This window comes from Saccoglossus kowalevskii, chromosome 5 (assembly GCF_978046115.1).
Source record: "Saccoglossus kowalevskii chromosome 5, keSacKowa6.1, whole genome shotgun sequence".
Lineage (NCBI taxonomy): Eukaryota > Metazoa > Hemichordata > Enteropneusta > Harrimaniidae > Saccoglossus > Saccoglossus kowalevskii.
Window position 1 is genome coordinate 26,587,328 of NC_140645.1, and position 20,277 is coordinate 26,607,604.

General features: G+C 31.8%; 2 protein-coding genes across 2 annotated transcripts; both read left to right on the forward strand.

Moving 5' to 3' along the window:
* Nucleotides 1-341: 341 nt before the first annotated feature.
* On the forward strand, nucleotides 342-11,170 carry LOC146745954 (cell adhesion molecule CEACAM5-like). The gene is made up of 6 exons (XM_085498844.1): nucleotides 342-369; nucleotides 1,909-2,193; nucleotides 5,703-5,993; nucleotides 7,484-7,807; nucleotides 9,702-10,028; nucleotides 11,148-11,170. Exons 1-6 carry the CDS (start codon nucleotides 342-344, stop codon nucleotides 11,168-11,170), a joined length of 1,278 nt encoding a protein of 425 aa, XP_085354970.1.
* On the forward strand, nucleotides 7,554-18,452 carry LOC144358936 (fibroblast growth factor receptor 2-like). Its single transcript, XM_085499284.1, has 15 exons — nucleotides 7,554-7,807; nucleotides 9,702-11,513; nucleotides 12,078-12,377; nucleotides 13,451-13,723; nucleotides 14,412-14,564; nucleotides 14,717-14,761; nucleotides 15,073-15,149; nucleotides 15,346-15,562; nucleotides 15,648-15,755; nucleotides 15,842-15,996; nucleotides 16,469-16,591; nucleotides 16,717-16,828; nucleotides 17,064-17,160; nucleotides 17,390-17,489; nucleotides 17,611-18,452. Exons 2-15 carry the CDS (start codon nucleotides 11,240-11,242, stop codon nucleotides 17,659-17,661), a joined length of 2,085 nt encoding a protein of 694 aa, XP_085355410.1. The 5' UTR covers nucleotides 7,554-7,807; nucleotides 9,702-11,239; the 3' UTR covers nucleotides 17,662-18,452.
* Nucleotides 18,453-20,277: the final 1,825 nt, after the last annotated feature.

A 20,277-nucleotide genomic window follows, 5' to 3' on the forward strand; every position in this document is an offset into this window, starting at 1 on the left:
CCAAGGAGGGAATTTGGCATGAAACTGCGCTGGATGTTGAGTCTGTGAATGAGAGAAAGGATCATCAATCAATTAGTTTTTCTTAGAATATGCTCTGCGTGAAACAAAATCAAATGAAGCTGTAGCGATAACGAGGCGTCACATAAGTTTTCTTTGTTGATGATGTGCACTTTAAGTTGCCATGTTGTCACAACTGAACAAAAATAGTTTACGGCACCAGTAGTGGCCTAACAAAATTGAAGCAGCGACGATTATGTAAATGCAAATTATGGTGTGGGATCATCGAGTGTTAGCTCTGGGGACCAGCATTCATAAAACAAGAGGTCAAGTAAGAAACCACCATGGCCGATGCTTGTGGTGTCTATAGCTGTAGGTCTGTTGCTGAATTTGGCCTTGAGAAACATGGAAACCCTGTTCCATTCAGAGCAGGAAACCATATCAAGATAACTTGTTTACTCATGGATTAAATAGCATAGTAGTGTAATTTCTCAACACCTTTTGACAGTTTGATATGGCATGTAAGTACATACTGGTATGATAACTCAACATGCAAAATTAAGGTGATCAAGGAGACTCAATTGTTCGCACTTATTACAAGATTTGCGAGGTATTCAGCAATTCATGAACAAGTTTATCCTCGGTTTAGCAAGCTAATGCAAGATGTTCACATTTCAGGCTGACTGCATGCAGAGAAAAAGTTGGGACAGATAAATGACGATCTTGATGGTTTCCTGATGTCAATATCAAACCCATCTTTTAATCCACGTAATGAGGTTAATATTGTTGCGAATTTCATTTTCCTGGTAAACTCACTTTCTTCCTTGCCTGACCCATGAAAGACCCATGAAAATTAAGATGAACAAATTAGCGTCTTGACGTAACCAATCAACTTTGATATTGTGAATCTGGGGCAATGCAGAAGCCCTTGCCAAGAATGCACGATGGTATTCGTTGAAAGCCAGTCCTTTAAAACCTCTAGGGATATCAACTGCCTAAACATCGCAGATAGCATTTTTATTAATCGAAAATGCAAAGATGAATTCCTGAATAGTCAAAGCGCGAGTTAACCTGTTGTCTGAATCGGTTTCAATGCCATAGTTTGAGTGTAGTCTGAAATGAGTAGATAAGGAAGATTAATGTCCTTACCTGCCAAAATATCACAGCGAACAGAAGGCGACACCAATTCAATATGAGGTGGTTGATCTGACGCTACTTAAAGAGATCTAAACACATTGCAGTGAGATGAAAAGTTCGCAGCAGCACTTGCATTAAGGGAGATGCCATTGTTGTCTGAAAATGAAAAAAGTAGACCTTGCAGTAATATTCGTTTGTTCTGGCTACTGAACAATTTACTGGCCGATCATACAATACGATGTGTGAAGTAGCTGTTTTCTTGCTAAAACGACCTGTTCTAGACATTATGGAAGAAATTGATCTGGAGCAGGAGACAAAACAATTGGATTAAATTAGCGCAGAATGAATAGAGCCAGCAAAGCGTAGCAATTTTTCAGTGTTACTTTGAAGTCATCAAATAAAATACGAGGGGAATGTCCTTGCCACAGTGCGTCGCTGTATGCAAGTCTAGTAAAAAAACACTTTCATCTTGATCGCATAGATTTAAAGCAACTTTGATATATATCTACGAAATAATATCAACATTTTTGATACAAAACTGAAGCTGGTATAATATAAAATTAGTCAAAAATATTGAATGATGATATATCAGGAGCATACCAATTTGAATTCAATCACTTTACATTCAAGATCAAGACTGACATGCACATGTGGTAGCCAAGTAACCAGAGAACCCATAACTATATGGGTACAAATATAACAAAATCATAAAAAACATGTGGTGCATTTTTGATATATGGCATACTAATGTTTTTTTCTATTATTTCTACACAGCTGCAACACTACCTAAGCCTACAATAACTGTTACAGGTGGTAATCCATCCAATGCGGGCAGTTTAGTCAGATTGAAATGTACATCGAATGGTAGTCCTGAACCTACATATACCTGGCTGAGAGATAACCAGCCGTTACCAGATCTGACTAGATATCAACTCAATGGTGACAATAGTAGATTAACTATTGACCTTACTGATAAAGATGACAATGGTAAAACATTTACATGTCAAGTGACTAATGGTATAGGAAGTAAAGAGGAAGATATAACACTCATTATACAATGTAAGTAAAGAAGCTAGTCTAAGATTATAATTTAACAATATAATACCGTAAAAATGCCACCTAAACTTTGCACATATTTAATGGCAACAAACTCTAGGACATGAAATATTTCTAGTATTATAGTACATGCATTATGACTTGTATCATGAGCTGATATCACATTTACCTTTCAATCATGATGCCCAATACTTTCATAATCCAAATCAAAAATGAAAAATGACAACCGTTCACGTGCTAAAATGCATCGAAATCAAGCATTTATGATGTTTCATAATCTAATCACAGGTGTGATTAGACGAATTTTATTCAGATATGCATACTTAAATTGTTGTCGTCCATTTGTTTTACCAATCCATTTATCAAAATATCATCTCTGAACTGCATCAACTGCATTTTGTAACAAATTGTTCGCATTGTTGCCAACGTGTAGCTGGACCTAATAATAATTTACTTACACTTTTATGTCATATTAATACAAATACCTGGGAATAAATTTGTCATACCTACCATACCACCAGTCCAGAAATAAACATCTTTGATACTTGAGGTAGCATAATCTGCTGCTCACATCAAGCTGTTTTTTGCTGGTCATATTGGGTCTTATTTTGGTCATTATAATGGCGACTATGCCACAGATGAGAGCCCTGGTTCTGACAAACATTAAGAAGGGGTTCAAACACAGTTGATTCATTATAATCACAAGTTTCAGGTTGGCTTTCTTCTGATTTGTGAACATTTTCTCATTTTAAAGGCATATAGCTCATAATTACTATGTCACACTGACACACTGCACTGTACACTAGCTGGCTACTGCATAGTGCAATAAGTCGGCTGTAATAAGGGTACTTGAATCTCACACAAAGCATGCGATGCACGCTTGTCAGCTGCCCTGGCGAAACGACATTACCGGTACTTCAGTCATCATACATAACTTATAATGCAGCAAATACGTCTAGTGTGAATGAGAGAAACTTGGGTACTATTCTCCAAGTAATTTGACTTTATAATCAGTGAGTTTATGTCAGACCCTACCACCACCTGCAGCTAAGCAATATCTTCCCTAAAACAATATGCACTTTACAGTCTATTATTTTTAGGCGACCATACGATACTTTCAATACCACTGCCGTCAGAGGGAGGAGTTGCTGGTGATGAAGCAGCATTTTCCTCAGCAGGAAGCTAATTCCAGCGATGTAATAGTCTTAGTCGGTACTTGATAAGGTGTCCACCTGTTGCTTGACTGTTGGGTTCCACCCACCCCCATTTCATAACTTTTTAAGTGCTCTTAAGACCATGTTAGTGGGTTTTTTTTTTTGTTTTTAAATTTCCTGCCTGGAGACAGTACTGGACATTGATTGTCACTTGCTTCTCCTGACTATTTTTTGTATGTGCAAATTGCAAGTGCTATTGCTGACACATTTTTGTCACAGAAATCATATTCATGTTTGGGACTACTTGACAGGGCTGTGTCGCATCTGTCTATCGAATGATATGATATAAAGTAACCGACTGTTTCTGAGTCTCATCTCTGACATGCCTTAATTGATCATGTTTAAACTAATTCACACGTTCATACTGCAAACAGCAACTTCTTGATTGACCTACATGCGTGTGAAAATGTGTGTGTGTGTGTGCCATTATTGAAGATTGTCGTTGTTTTTTTTTTTAAATGAAAACTTGTTACTCACATTGAATATGTTTTTCAGACGGGCTTCAAAATGGCCAATGATAATGTCCCTGGTATGCCTTGACTGATTGCAATCCATCTTACAACTACGTGATGTCACACATTAACATGCATTCGTTGCTCCTCATTTCAGATTAAGTTCAAAATTGGGAACTATTCATTTTGGTTCCATCCATCCATGCTTTGACTGGTCACATTTTGTTTCTATACTGCTGGAATACAATTGTTATTTACTTATTAAAAGTAGTTTTAATGATTTTTTATCATTGAAAATGATCATTGCAATACGTTATTTTGATATTATTTCTTTCTATAGAATTTAGTGTACCCATGTTTTAAGAAAGTTGTAAGTTACAAAAAAAAAACATGTTTTTGATACAAGTTCTTTAGATAATAATGATAGATATATTTACTGTAACAAAGACTAGACATTATTTAGTTTGCTCAAATATTCAGTTACCCCAATACAAACAGGAGAAAGAATGTTTGAGCACTATATTCTCTTATAGTTTCGGTTAAAACCAGTCATCTGGCGTACAAGTGATAATAAAATAAATGCGACATTATATATGGTATGGGGACTATCTTGAATACGACATGAAACTAAATAAGAGACAAGTTGAGAAATACATGTCCACAATCAAATGATCCATTTAATTCATACAAATTCATCATTTGTGTGTGTTGAAAAATCCCTTGCATACTAACACATAATTACATGAAAAACATAGAACACTTTCCTGGGGTATTTGAAACCAAACTCAGGAGTTAATCAGCGACAGACTTACAGTTAGATGGCAATTTCCGTTTCAAATACCCCTATGTTTTTTTTTGTTTAAATTTGGTATATACATTACCATACTTGTCCAAGACAATTAGTTTCGCATTAATAGTTGGTTGACTGACAGCCATTTTACTATTATATCTCATTAACATATTTAATATTTTCAATGATATGTAGCATCAATGTTTGTTCTGTGATTTGAATAAAAATGGTCTACTGCTGGTAATGTTTATTTTTGACCATACAACTATATTTATGTACAGTCTCATACTTATTTTCATATTTATTATAATAAATGCCTATGTTTATTTGTAATTAGAATATCTTCCAAAGGTTGTATTTGGTGTTCAAAAATCAAAATAATAAAAATAAATATTAAAAATATTAAAAAAATGTACATATATCATTTAGTGAGTCTGGTTGCAAATAAATTCATGAATGGCAAGATTCCCTCCTGTAATACACAATAACTCATGCAACAAATTATGCCTATGTGATGAGTAAATTTTAACTGGCAATCAAAGTTGTATATTCTCAAAGATACATGTTTGATTTTTGCTTCAGTCTCATTGGATTGTTAATTGCCTTATTTCCCACCATGAAAACATTGTTGGAAAAATTGCCATTTAGCTGGCACACACTTACAATACTGGGCACATGCACTTTGCTTGATTTGGGATAAAAAAAATTGCATAAATATGCAAAATGTGAAATGCATATATAATAAATCTGATGTTTGTTAATACTAAAAAATAGTCTATTATTCACTATCAATTACTGACCATAAACTACAATTTCATTCAGAAACAAGTTACCTGGTCAAATGACCAGTGATTTGCATGTTAAATATGATTGCATAAAATATAATACACAAGTCAATTTGTGATTAGATAAAAGACAACAAACTTGCAGTTTTCGTCATGAATACTAGTTTATTTCAGGCATGAATCACATCTTCTCTAATTGCAACAGGGACTGTGTCATTAACAATGACTTGTTATTATTGTGTTCACTGGCTATGGCTTCATTAACATTTAGATGCACCGGGTGAGCCATCCTGCACTACAACATCAATATCTTACTTACTCAATGAGGAAATGAAAATAAGGTGTCAGTCAACTGATGGAAATCCATTAGCAACATTACATTTGTATCTTGGCAACAATCAGATTCAAGGTTTATCACAATCTACAAACGTCAACACAGTTACTAAGGATTACACATGGGATCTGGATAGGAATGATAATGAGAACATATATACATGTAAAGCTACTAATATTGTACAAACTACACCATTGACATGTCAACTTGGACCATTCAATGTATATTGTAAGTATATCTTATATATGGAATCTAAATAGAAATGATAATCAAGTTATGTATACATGTAAAGCTACTAATGTTGTACAAACTACACCATTAACATGTCAAGTTGAACTATTCAATGTCTACTGTTAGTATATCTTATATATGGAATAGAAATAGAAATGATAATCAAGTAATGTATACATGTAAAGCTACTAATGTTGTATAAAATACACCATTAACATGTCAACTTGAACCATTCAATGTCTACTGTAAGTATATCTTATATATGTAATCTAAATAGAAATGATAATCAAGCAATGTATACATGTAAAGCAACTAATGTTGTACAAACTACACCATTAACATGCCAACTTGAACCATTCAATGTCTACTGTAAGTATATCTTATATATGGAATCTATATAGAAATGATAATCAAGTAATGTATACATGTAAAGCAACTAATGTTGTACAAACTACACCATTAACATGTCAACTTGGGCCATTCAATGTCTACTGTAAGTATATCTTATATATGGAATCTATATAGAAATGATAATCAAGTAATGTATACATGTAAAGCAACTAATGTTGTACAAACTACACCATTAACATGTCAACTTGGGCCATTCAATGTCTACTGTAAGTATATCTTATATATGGAATCTATATAGAAATGATAATCAAGTAATGTATACATGTAAAGCTACTAATGTTGTACAAACTACACCATTAACATGTCAACTTGGGCCATTCAATGTCTACTGTAAGTATATCTTATATATGGAATCTATATAGAAATGATAATCAAGTAATGTATACATGTAAAGCTACTAATGTTGTACAAACTACACCATTAACATGTCAACTTGAACCATTCAATGTCTACTGTAAGTATATCTTATATATGGAATCTAAATAGAAATGATAATCAAGTAATGTATACATGTAAAGCTATTAATGTTGTACAAACTACACCATTAACATGTCAACTTAGACCAAGCAATGTCTACTGTAAGTACATCTTATATATGGAATCTAAATAGAAATGATAATCAAGTAATGTATACATGTAAAGCTACTAATGTTGTACAAACTACACCATTAAAATGTCAACTTGACCCATTCAATGTCTACTGTAAGTATATCTTATATATGGAATAGAAATAGAAATGATAATCAAGTAATGTATACATGTAAAGCTACTAATGTTGTATAAACTACACCATTAACATGTCAACTTGGACCATTTAATGTCTACTGTAAGTATATCTTATATATGGAATCTAAATAGAAATGATAATCAAGTAATATATACATGTAAAGCTAATAATGTTGTATTATCTACACCATTAACATGTTAACTTGGACCAGTCAATGTCTACTGTAAGTATATATTATATATAATTTAAATACACATACCAGAGTAATGTAATGTTGGTGGCTTGATCATATATGATCTTTTATAATGTTAGATGTGCACAATTATTAAGTCAACATTTTCTTTTACAGTTCCAGCAGAGAGTGTGATATTATCCGGTATAACCAATCCTGTGAAAGAAGGTGAAACTAAAATACTGACTTGCACCACATCAACCAGTAATCCAGCATCTCAGATATCATGGTTAAAAGATAACAATGTATGGACTGCTAATACATATGAATCTATTACATCTGATGTTACAAGAGATGGAGATTATAATGGTAAAATAAGTGAACAACAGATGACAATATCCATACAAGCAGAACATAACACTAAATTATATCAATGTCAATCAAGTCATACAGACTTTACTGGTCATGTGACATCTACTGTCACTGACCTCACTGTGCACTGTAAGTACTATATATTTGTTTATATTGTGGTATTCACAGTAAGGGTTATAGTCACCCTTTAGTTATTTTTAGATTAATGATAATCAATAGAGTTTAAAAGTCTTTACAATATTTTTATATTTTGAGAATAGATTGCTTATAGGTCATATGTGGGGGTAGAGGTTGATTCGGATCACTAATCAAATTTAAATAAATGTGGAATTACTTTATGCAGAATTAACATTTATGAGAACTGTATTTAAAAAAAATAATTAGAGTTGTACAGTGTCTGAAAATCTAAAGCAGTTTATCATGTTCTAATGCATGAACAATCAAATACATTCATAGACTAGAACTATTATGTGTCTAGTTAGACCCCATCCTGATTTATCACACAGAATACAAACAAATCAACGTTATTATTTTAGGTATAGATAATTTTTTAATTTGGTAGATATTATTGATGCATAATTAAATAAATAAATGGCGGTTATCATTGAAACCATAATACTAGTAAGCCATAAGTTTTGATTTTTATAGTTTCTGAATATTTACAAAATGTATTAATACTATTTTATTTGTTCAAATTTAATGACTAATCAGTTTATAGACGTAATGCATAATTACTCTGCTTCAACTTGCAATGGAATCGATTGAAAACTTTCTGTCCTGCCTTCCTGACTTTCTGTTTTCTGTCTTCCTGCCTGTTATCCCGTGAATAATTTAGCATGAAAGACACCATAATATTGCATTCCACTTCTGAAGTTTTGTACTGTGTGCTAGCTAGTACTAGTCTGTAGTCAATTTTGTGCATCTATTTATGAAACGTTTGTGCTTTTATGACATTTCACAACTCTGTAACTACCAGAAGTATACACTTATAAATAAATACCTATACTTAAAAATAAAATATCTTTCAGCAATAAATGGAGTTTATGTTGTAGTATTGAACAAGAAATTCTCATGGCGGAATTTGGTTAAACATAATCGAGTTTAAAGAAAAATGGTGAATTACTACATGATTTTTGTTGTGATAAATTGCCAAGATTGTTGAACAAAAATGAGCCTAACATGTCATCTGTACCATTTATAAGCTTATTTAAAACTTGTGGTTAAAATTCATTTTTAAAATATATTTATATATTAAAACAGAATTATTCTATAAATTGTGTCAGATTTAAAATTTGTACCGATTCATTTCTGACATAATTAACTGGTAATTTTATGACTGACCGCATTTATAGTTAAGAATCACATACTTGTTGAACTATATGTTTATACTGCATTGTATTTGACTGGTTGTTTGAAATACAGAATACAAACTAGAATGAATATGAACACAATTAACAGCTAAAAAAGTATATTTCAAATGTAATGTTTATTAAAAGTAAAAATAATTTAACTTTTACTTTTGCTGATAAACACAAATATATATAATATTTATTATAAACATTTAATAATGATATACTTTGTTATTCAAATTTCCTTTGGCAAGGATATAATTGAACATTAATTATAGTAGCATGGGGTGAACAAAACATACTGGTGGTTCCTGGTGGAAATTATGATTTAATAAAAAACATAATTTTTTTGTGGTTAAATGAACACACATTTTTGCTTAATGACAATTTCAATACAAAAACATATATTACTCTTCTTATTAAGTATAAACTTAATTGTCCTGAGAATAATTGTCACTGCAGCAATAGATACATAATATCATGAAACCATATTGAGTATCGGAAGTATATAGACTAGTGCCACTTGGTGAAGATAGTTTTATGCAGATTGATTAGACGTTACTGTACTATTTAGTATGTTATTCAGTTGTGAATATAAGTGAATTGTCATTGCTCATCAGTTTACAGAGCGATGGGAAATTACCACAAAATGCATATTTACATTTTGTTTTCAGTTAAACCACCATCAGTAAGATTGAGTGGATACAACACTGCAGTAAAGATTGGTGATATGTTGACATTAACCTGTGAAACTGACAGTAGTAATCCAGCAGCTGTTATATCATGGTATAAAGATGGTGATATATTCACTGGGAATTCAAATGAAACAATATCAGATTATACAGAGAGAGGTGGTGATAATGGTGGTACAATAAGACAACAAGATTTAGAAATAAGATTACTACCATCCCATAATATGGTACAATATCAATGTAAAGCTGTTACTACTGAGGTTAATAGTATATCAGTAGATTCAACCACTCAACAAATCATTGTATATTGTAAGTATTATTCTACACTATACATACATACATACACAATTAGAGTTAACTAATAATATGGTACAATATCAATGTAAAGCTGTTTCTACTGGGGTTAATAGTATATCAGTAGATTCAACCACTCAACAAATCACTATATATTGTAAGTATTATTCTACACTATACATACATAGAGTATTAGAGTTAACTAATAATATGGTACAATATAACTAATAATAACTAATAATATGGTACAATGTAAAGCTGTTACTACTGAGGTTAATAGTATATCAGTAGATTCAACCACTCAATAAATCACTGTATATTGTAAGTTTTATTCTACATACTGTATTTGAGTTAGAATCAGTCTAATAATCACTGTGTGTATTTGTAAGTTTTATTCAGAAATATACTTGTATTGTCTGGCATTAACAATTATTTGTTGGGGAGCTAACTTAACCCAGTCTGATTAAAATGAAAGTATTGTGTGAGTACATTTCCTTATGTTAAAAACTATCACAAATGTGTGCACTGTGTAAATTATATACTGTAATACACAGTAAACTACTGAATATCCTTCTAATATTTCTTTGTACTGGCAATATTTTATCTCATATGTACATATCTTTATATGAATTATGACAGAACATGGCTTTGCCTGATGAATGCCGATAAGGTAACATCTTTTATGCGTATCACATTTTACTTCATTAAAATGTTACAAATTTCAAATAGCTATTGAAAACAACCTGATAAATCACAAGCCTCAGCAGATGAATACGGAATAGAACTCCACTGTGGTCAATTATTACGCAAATCAACGATAATAGTTCTACTTGTAATTGCATTTTTTCAAATTAAAAAAAAAATATTTCGAATGAAGCGAAAAGATCTTTCAGAATACATATTTTTAGAAATAATTATAAATTTACTCGTTCATGAAACCTGGTGTATTCAAATTGCTTTGATATTTATTAGTTCAGTCATTGGATGTCCGAATTTATTTTGTGTACATTTTTCGTATCTTCAGTTTTCTATTCAACATTGGTTATTCATTTTTCTCGTTTGCATACATTATTATTTTTGTGTGTACTTCCCTGTTTATTCATTAACACATATTATGTTTTTATTTACTTACAGTATTTGTTCCTTTATTTATTTAAGTTCCTCCTAGTTATTCATCTTCTTGTACAACCCAACTCACTGGTTATCCTGACAACCTAGACCATGTGATGGAAGATGACTATTTTGTGTTGACATGTACATCATGCAGCAGTAACCCAGATGCAGTATTAGAATGGTACCAAGACAACCAACCAATATCAAATGACAAGCCAATGACGTATACCAATGATGTACACAATCATGGAAGGATTTCAATACAAGAATTGAGTCTAGTTTTATCATATCGTCACCACAACAGTGAATTCTACTGTGTAGTTGTGAATAACGAGTTTGATAGAAGTCACGTGTCCACATCTGAGCCAGTAATATTGAATGTTTATTGTAAGTAATATTGATTTACTCTTATTAAGAATAATTGTGTTAGTGGATACATAATGTATGTTTGTTTATCCTAAAATATCATTTTCTTTTCACTGAAATGAACTATGAATGTATTAATATATTGAAACTTTTAATAATAATAATAATATTTTTTTTGGTATTTTGAACACAAATTTCTTTTATTTCCGTGTCCCCTGTCTATGTGTTCATTCATTTAAAAGTTAGTGTTTTTGTAATATTTAGTAAAAAAATCGACTTTTTTAAAACTACGAACCGGATATGTTTGTATATTTGATGTGCACATTGTTTCAGTTTAATTGATGAGAGTGTAATTTCATAGAATATTTGATCTCATCAAGTAAAAAAAAATCAGTGATAATTAAGTAGGACATGTCAAAGGTAAACTGCATTTTGTCACTTGAAGGTGTTCATTAATTGACTTCCACAATGTTGCTCATATGACAGGTATCTGTTATGATTTGACATGAATTTCGAGGTTCATATGATATGCCGTGACTTGCTGCATAGACATAGTTGAACAATGATTTAGTTATTGCATTCCAGACACGCCCATTGCAGTGAATGAAACATCAAATGCACAGTCAAGAGCGAATGAAGGGGAAACAGGAGAATTACGATGTCAGATTAGTAGCAATCCTACCTCTACACTACAATGGTTTGGTCCAAATGGAAATGTTCTCATCAGCAATGACAGAATTACAATTAGTAATTCTATACAAGGAACATTACATGAAAACATAATTACAATAAGTAATACAATTTCTGATGATTATGGTAACTACACGTGTGTTGCTGAAAGCGACTTTGCAAATACAACATTCATTGTAATATTCCAAGGCAAAAGTAAGTAGTTATTCCATTGATAAAAACAACTATATTGTATAATTACAGTTCAAGTTGATAAATATTGTGTACTTTCACCTAATATCAGATAATTTAGTCTATTTATTCCTAGACTTGCATACGGTCTTTTGTCTATTTGGTGTTTTAATTGTATTTTAAGTGTATGATAACTGATGTTAAACTAAACTCATTTGATTTAATTTCATTATCATCAACAGTCAACAGTGTTGTCAGGTAAATGTGGCAGGAATCCTAGTAATGATTTACATTTTATTCTTATCAGCAGGCATCATCCCATAATACTATAAGTGTGACATGGATCCCTGGATTTGAATAACTTTTATTCTAATTAACAGGTCGTCCGTATCAAGTGTCAGTTATTGAGTTATCAACATCCCATAATACTATAAATGTGACATAGATCCCTGGATTTGATTTGTTGTTATTCTAATCAACAGGTAGTCCATATCCAGTGTCAGGTATTGAGTTATCCCCATCCCATAATACTATAAATGTGACATGGATCACTGGATTTGATTTGTTTTTATTCTAATTAACAGGTCGTCCGTATCAAGTGTCAGGTATTGAGTTATCCCCATCCCATAATACTAGTACTATAAATATGACATGGATCACCGGATTTGATTTGTTTTTATTCTAATTAACATGTAGTCCATATCCAGTGTCAGGTATTGAGTTATCTCCATCCCATAATACTATAAATGAGACATGGATCCCTGGATTTGATTTATTTTATTCTAATCAACAGGTAGATCATATCCAGTGTCAGGAATTGAGTTATCCCCATCCCATAATACTGTATATGTGACATGGATCCCTGGATTTGATTTGTTTTATTCTAATCAACAGGTAGTTCATATCCAGTGTCAGGTATTGAGTTCTCTCCATCCCATAATACTATAAATGAGACATGGATCACTGGATTTGATTTATTTTATTCTAATCAACAGGTAGTCCATATTCAGTGTCAGATATTGAGTTATCCCCAACCCATAATACTATAAATGTGACATGGATCCCTGGATTTGATTTACTTTTAATCTAATCAACAGGTAGTCCATATCCAGTGTCAGGTATTGAGTTATCATCATCGCATAATACTATAAATGTGACATGGATCCCTGGATTTAATGGAGGTGAATCACAGTCATTTTATATTGAATATTGGGTATCAACAGATGGAGTGAAACAATTAACAGAGGAAACAACAAGCAACAAACTAACAATTGATGGATTATTACCATCGGTAGAATATAATATTATTGTCATCAGTAAAAATATAATTGGGGAAAGTAGAAGTCAAACACAGTTGACTATTACTGAAGGTGAGATTATATTTTTCTTTTGGCAAGTAACCATGTATTTTCATTGTTGAGGTAAATATTTCACTGGCATAAGTTGCATGAGTACACTCACCATATAATGTGAAAACATTCTTTGCAAATTGGATTGTGTTGGATGGTAAATTACACCTTCAGATTTATCAGTAGAAAATGTTGTAGAAATATTTTACGTACGTCTGTACGTAATCCACAAATTATATGCACACTTTTTAAATGACGTCATTGTTATATACATTTTCTCATCAAATTAATATTCATTTTTATGTGTTCCATATGAGATGGAGTATCAAAAATAGACTGTGAGCATATTTATAAATTTACAAAAATCAAAATTAGATAAAAAATATCAAACGAACATGCGTCTCATCATTAACCTGTGTACAGCTTATATATTTATCAATGTTGGAACGGATCGCTGGAACACATAGTAATGGAAAAGGGCAACTCCCTTAACTATCTATTGAAACATTTGTGTATTGTTTTAATTATAATATAGTGCAATTACGATAACGTATGTTTATCGTTGTTGAAAATAAAATAAAACTACCCTCTGTAAATGGTAAGCAATCACGTGATAATTTATTAATATTAAGTGTAAATTGTTTGCCTATAATATGATGCAAAACACTTGTATCCATTTAATTAACAGTAACATGTTTGTATTGTATAGCTAAGCCAGCCAGCAATGTTGATAGTAGCAGATCCAAACCAACTAAACCTGCAGTATACATCGTGCCAAGTGTTATCCTTATTTTGTTGGCGATTACGATTGTACCTGTTATAATATTTTTTAAAAGAAGTAGTCAACATGGAAAAAACACAGGTTGGTAAAATATAATTAGCTTGATACTATAAATGACCTGTTAAGTTTTACTCGATTCATAAGATATATTATGTCATATATAATAAGCATATATTAAAATGTCATGATACTTTACAACAATACATTGTTACAAACAATATTTTTCTCGGCAGACGATACAGTTTTAGATGATAGAAGATACGAAAATGTGTCTGTAGGTGAGTCAAATATAAATACATTTGTCATGATCATGTCAAACATTAACTTATAGAATCACAGTTTAAGATACTGTAACTTACTTCTTCTATATATGTCTAGAATATTATTCTTGTTTTGTGTTTATAATAATATCTCCACCGATTTATAATTTTCTCTAATTTGTATCCCGTACATTATATTGAACATAGACAAAATCTATGCATTAATTAATTTAGATCGCGTCACAATTATTTGGTATAACACTTTTATTTCTATATCAATGAGGCAATTACATTGAACTGTAATGTTTACAATATTGACTATTACTCAGAAATTGAAAATAAGTTGGAATCTGATAAGAATGCAGACGTAGCTTATGAATCTATTGAGAAAATCAGTTCCACCAAAGTGAGTACAATATTAGTAACTTTACATACGTCACACACTTGATTTAAATAATCTGGTTTGTAACTGTTATTGTGTTATTATTCAGTGTAAATTTAGTTGAATGTATTTGAAGGGAATTGTGTGTTTTTGTTTGAAGACTTTTTTTCGTAAACCCACATTGTATATTACTAAATCACAAGATATTTGTTTGTTACAGAAAGATGTAACAGAAGAGGAATATGCTAAACTTTCATTTGACAAGAATGAAGTTGTTTACATGAAATCAGGACAGAAGACAATCGAATTTCCAAGAGATCATATTTGTATTAAAAGTATTATTTCGATTGGGAAGTTGTATGAAATCAGTAAAGCAGATGCATGGAATATTGATGGCGTCTCTGGACATTCTGATGTAGTAATTAAGAAGAATAGTAGTAAGTATTTAGTGTAAAATATAATTGTATTCGTCTGCTTCACTAACAAAATTGAAGTTACGTAAACTATAACACCCATTTTCAGACGGCGATCCTCTGGTAGAAAATGAAATAGTGAAGGAAATAGAAATACTGCAATCAATACGTGGACACAGTAATATAATTCGAATACTTGGATGTTGTACAGAAAAAGGTGGGTAACCTGTTAAAATGCAACTCTTGAAAAATGTGATGCATCATATGAACTTTACATGCAGTGACTATTATATATCTCTTTAGCTCCAAGTTTCATAATACTGAATCATTTAAATGTCGACTTGAAGACATTTCTCCAATCACAGCACACATATGAAGCCATTGAAGCTCCGTATAAAGAACTGATTTCATTCGTATTTAATATCGCCAATGGAATGAAGTATCTGTCTGGCTTAAAGGTATTATAATACTGTATTTTGTTATATTGTGTGTGTATATATAAACCAGGAAAGTATCGTTTTGAATGAAGCCTTTGCATTAATATATATTGGCAGAACAAAACAAATGTCACTGCAGTAATCTCAATAATGGACAACAACTCACATACATTAATTAGCGTTACCCCAGGGTGATTTACACAACCTCAATAACGTCGAAATAATTTACCCATCGTACAGACGTTACTGCCCAGAGTTGACGTTAACCCTGGCATTGAACTCAAAAAACACTCCAATAACAGCAAATAATATACGCATTGTTACAATTACTAATGTTTACAGTCACTATAATTCACCTATCGTATTTTATCACTGCCCTTTACTAGGGGAGAGCACGTCACTAGGAGATACAAACAGAAAACGCCGACTGATAATCAATATTAAGCTCTAACAAACAACATTGTGATATTGCAATTATTTTTTTGTATTTCAGATAATGCATCGATATTTGACTGCTGCACATGTGTTGATAAGTAGTGATAAGAAATGCAAAATTTCAAATTTTGGTTATGCTAGTGACGTAATAGATGACGCACGGTTCTTTGAGAAAACAAAGGTAATATAAAAGCAGAAACGCTGGCTTTAGTAATGTTCATGATGCAAAGTACTTACGATTTACTCTATGAGTAAACTCACAGCGGTGATGTACTGGGTTGTAATATTCTTTAATTTTAATTTTAGGGTAATTATCCGTATCAATGGATGTCAGTTGAAACGCTGTTAAACAGGCGATTTACTCCGAAGAGTGACGTATGGTCATTTGGTATTGTAACATGGGAAATAATAACTCAAGGTAAAACGTATATGATTACGTTGCTCTATTAGGGGGGGGGGGTCGAAAGGCCAATCGGGACTGTATATTCATTAATAAGTTGAATACCATTAACTAATTATATATTTAATTGTATGGTAAGGACGCGTTTGAAAATGGACAAACAAATAAAACAAATAGTACATTAATTCAGAAATCGTTGGCGCAATTGCTATAAACATCTACACTCATGGTGATCGACATACTATTTCTACAGGATCAATCCCTTATCAAGACACAACAGAAGAAGATGTGAAAGTGATGGTAACTAATGGAAAATTATTACCAAAACCAACTCATTGTCACGCTGCTATGTAGGTATAAGTTTCACTGATAGTATTATGGGGAAAAATAATACATTCATTCAGTATAACATATATACTTGCTGTTACTGGTTAATCTACGCAAATAACTAAGCACAATTGTATTCTTCGTTTTTGTTTTTCTACTGTGGAGGTTATATTTTAAGATAAACAAAAATATTTTATATTTAGTATTTATGCATCATTACTTCAGACTTTTCAACTTGTTATGTCTCAATAGGTATCAACTAATGAAGTCTTGTTGGAATCGTCATCCTCGAGATCGGCCGACATTCACCCAATTGGTCAAGTCAATAAGGTCACTGCTGAACGATAGCAAGGTAAGATCAGGTTGAAACACATTTACATTCAATGAATAATTAAAAACAAGAAATATCATATCATTGTGTATACATCATGGACAATTACTTGCTATTATGTTATATTCTGTTTATTTAACAGGAACCAGATAACTCGTTTACTGTTAATGTGTCTCCATATGCAAATATATAAACACGACGATTTTGCATTAAAGACTGGCGAACAAAATGTGCGTTATATGTATGACAAGTATATCTTTGTTATAAATTCATTAAACATATGTATTCCTACTTTTACTTCCGCCTAAATCAAATTTCATCTGATCATTTTATATATGTACATAGGTTTGTTCATTTTAAAAATAGTAAAAAATGCCGACATATTTCTGATCACAATGGACATATATTCCAAGTTGATCGATTTGATTTACTGTTAAGAAGTCTGAAACGAATGTAAAGATAGTGAATACCGTTATAATCATTTATCCCTCATTTATGCAATAGTGGTGTTGTTATTGAATATACTACAAGTTGATCACCTCAAAACCATTTTATATATAACCGTGTCATTTTATATATCCAGAATGTTATTAAAATACGTAGTTTTGTTTCTACACAAGTATCTCGCTTTACCGATATTATAGTAGTACAATACATACGATTGAAAAAGTATACTTCGGTGTTGCTCGTATATTCACGGCACGGGCATTATACATATCATACTCGCTTCAGTGGATGATTATTTTTTAATTCTACAATGTCAAATATATTGACCGTAGGTATGGAACAATGAATATTTCTTTATCTGATTGAATAAAGCAGTGTAGTGATATTGCCGTTTCCTTCTTACGCTTGAAGTTATATGTTCGATTCCACATCTATGAATTATTTGTTTTTCCTATTCAGAGTGGGAAAATATGTGCTAATAAATATATGGATTTTTTTTTATAATTCATAAAAGAATAGATCATACATTATGTATAATCACTGCGTTCTGGGTGGCTATTTTTTTAATTATATATTTTGTATATATTTTGTGCTTGAACCAAATAATTGCCTGGACCTATTTTCACTAAATAATCTGTACGCAATTGTACGCAAATTATAAATTTAACCCCAATTCTCTTTGACGAGTTGCATATTAAAGACGCCCGTAACTGATAGATGACCTGTATTGATTATGATGACGTGTATAGATATAATGGAGATGTCAAAATCCAGTGTGTAATAAAAAAAATGTTATCCAGTCTTTACATGGGCGACAGTCATGCTGACCGGTGTAATGTGTCGCATTATATGGTATCTAGTTGTAAAATGAATTTCCTATCGTAAATCAATAAACTGAGCCGACAACTAATATTTTATTATGCTTCACTTATAAATTGGTTACAACGACTACTACCGTAGACGCTGTTATTATATTCAGGGACCACTCTGGCAACTTATGTGTCGATTAGTGAAGTACGTAGGTACATGTTCAACAAGGCATTTTTTTTTCATTTATGTATGTCTCTGGTTATGTTTGATTCATACTGTCTGTTAGCGGTGCGAATGGCGGAAAAGCATTTACTTTGATATCCAAAACAGTCCTAAATACTAACAGCAGACGACAGGTGTCATGAATTTAGATCAAAGTGCAAAGAAAACTAATACACAACTCAAGCAAACTATGGTAGTAACGTTGACGATTGTGGTCACACAGAGTCTGAATTGTTATAGCCTAATCTGCATATGAAAGGTATTGAAGACATGAATATAAGTTGCGAGTCGTTAGTTCAAACACAAGTGACATTTGTGTTGACCTATGTTGTATACTGTACCCATTGTTATTTGAAAACTGACAGTGGTTAGCGCAAGCTTTATAGTATTATTTACCTTCAATAGCATGACAAATAGACACAAAACAGTTTTCAATGTGTAACGTCCACACAACAATATTATATACGACGTGATTATGGCAGTGGTTTTGATAGTATGTAAAATATCATGGTTATGATATCAAACGACGTGATAGTGCATAAATAAAAGCAATCATGTTATTTTTAAAATCTATTGTGCGATTCATTTACCTTTAACAGTACAATTTGTTGAAAACAACAAATAAAGAAATTTAAAACAGTCCTAAATACAAGCAGGGAGAATTTTGCTTCCATTTGTTTTTGTTTTATGACCCCTAGGCTTCATTAGTGACCTGTCTTTTTAAATAAATAATTAGTATTTATGGTAATTATTGGAAAAATAATCACATACAAACACTTTATAAGAACTATTCACGGCGACATTATTCTGAAAATTCCTAATCAAATAGTTAAATCGCTGGAGCAGAAATTTTTGATTTGTTATTTTGACAGAGACCAGTTAATCCCCATGACTCTCATGTGGACAATCTATGCAAAAGATGAATTATTAAATTTCTTTATATTTCAGCTTTCATAAAATATATAGTTTGCTATAAATATGTTTTGATTTTAGCTGCTCATATCATTTTAACTAAACGACGGGATTTCCCCTGTTGCTACCTTAAGGCGGTTGCCATGAATTGAGGTCAAAGGACAAAAAGGGTATTCATACCTCTAGCACATCAACGCACACAATGTCTGAATTGTGGTAGTGCAATCTGCATATCAAAGATATTGAGGACATTAACTTAAGTTGCCAGTCTTTACTTCTTTACTGTGTAGCGCATTCCGTGGTATTCAGCGGTTGTTGAGCTGTCTACGTTGTAAGGTCTAAATATGCATTCCATATCAGACAGACACCATTTTTTGCTTGGCGTCTATTCTTTTTTCAATAATTTAAAATGAAGATC

What these genes read in the sequence shown, in the direction of transcription:
- LOC146745954 (XM_085498844.1), top strand. Translation starts at nt 342, where the DNA reads ATGGCCGATGCTTGTGGTGTCTATAGCT. An exon ending in TGCTTGTGGTGTCTATAGCT is followed by an intron (nt 370 to 1,908) that starts GTAGGTCTGTTG and finishes ATTTCTACACAG; the next exon opens with CTGCAACACTACCTAAGCCT. An exon ending in CACTGACCTCACTGTGCACT is followed by an intron (nt 7,808 to 9,701) that starts GTAAGTACTATA and finishes TTTTGTTTTCAG; the next exon opens with TTAAACCACCATCAGTAAGA.
- LOC144358936 (XM_085499284.1), top strand. Translation starts at nt 11,240, where the DNA reads ATGGAAGATGACTATTTTGTGTTGACATGTACATCATGCAGCAGTAAC. An exon ending in AGAAAATCAGTTCCACCAAA is followed by an intron (nt 15,150 to 15,345) that starts GTGAGTACAATA and finishes TGTTTGTTACAG; the next exon opens with AAAGATGTAACAGAAGAGGA. An exon ending in GGTTCTTTGAGAAAACAAAG is followed by an intron (nt 16,592 to 16,716) that starts GTAATATAAAAG and finishes TTTTAATTTTAG; the next exon opens with GGTAATTATCCGTATCAATG.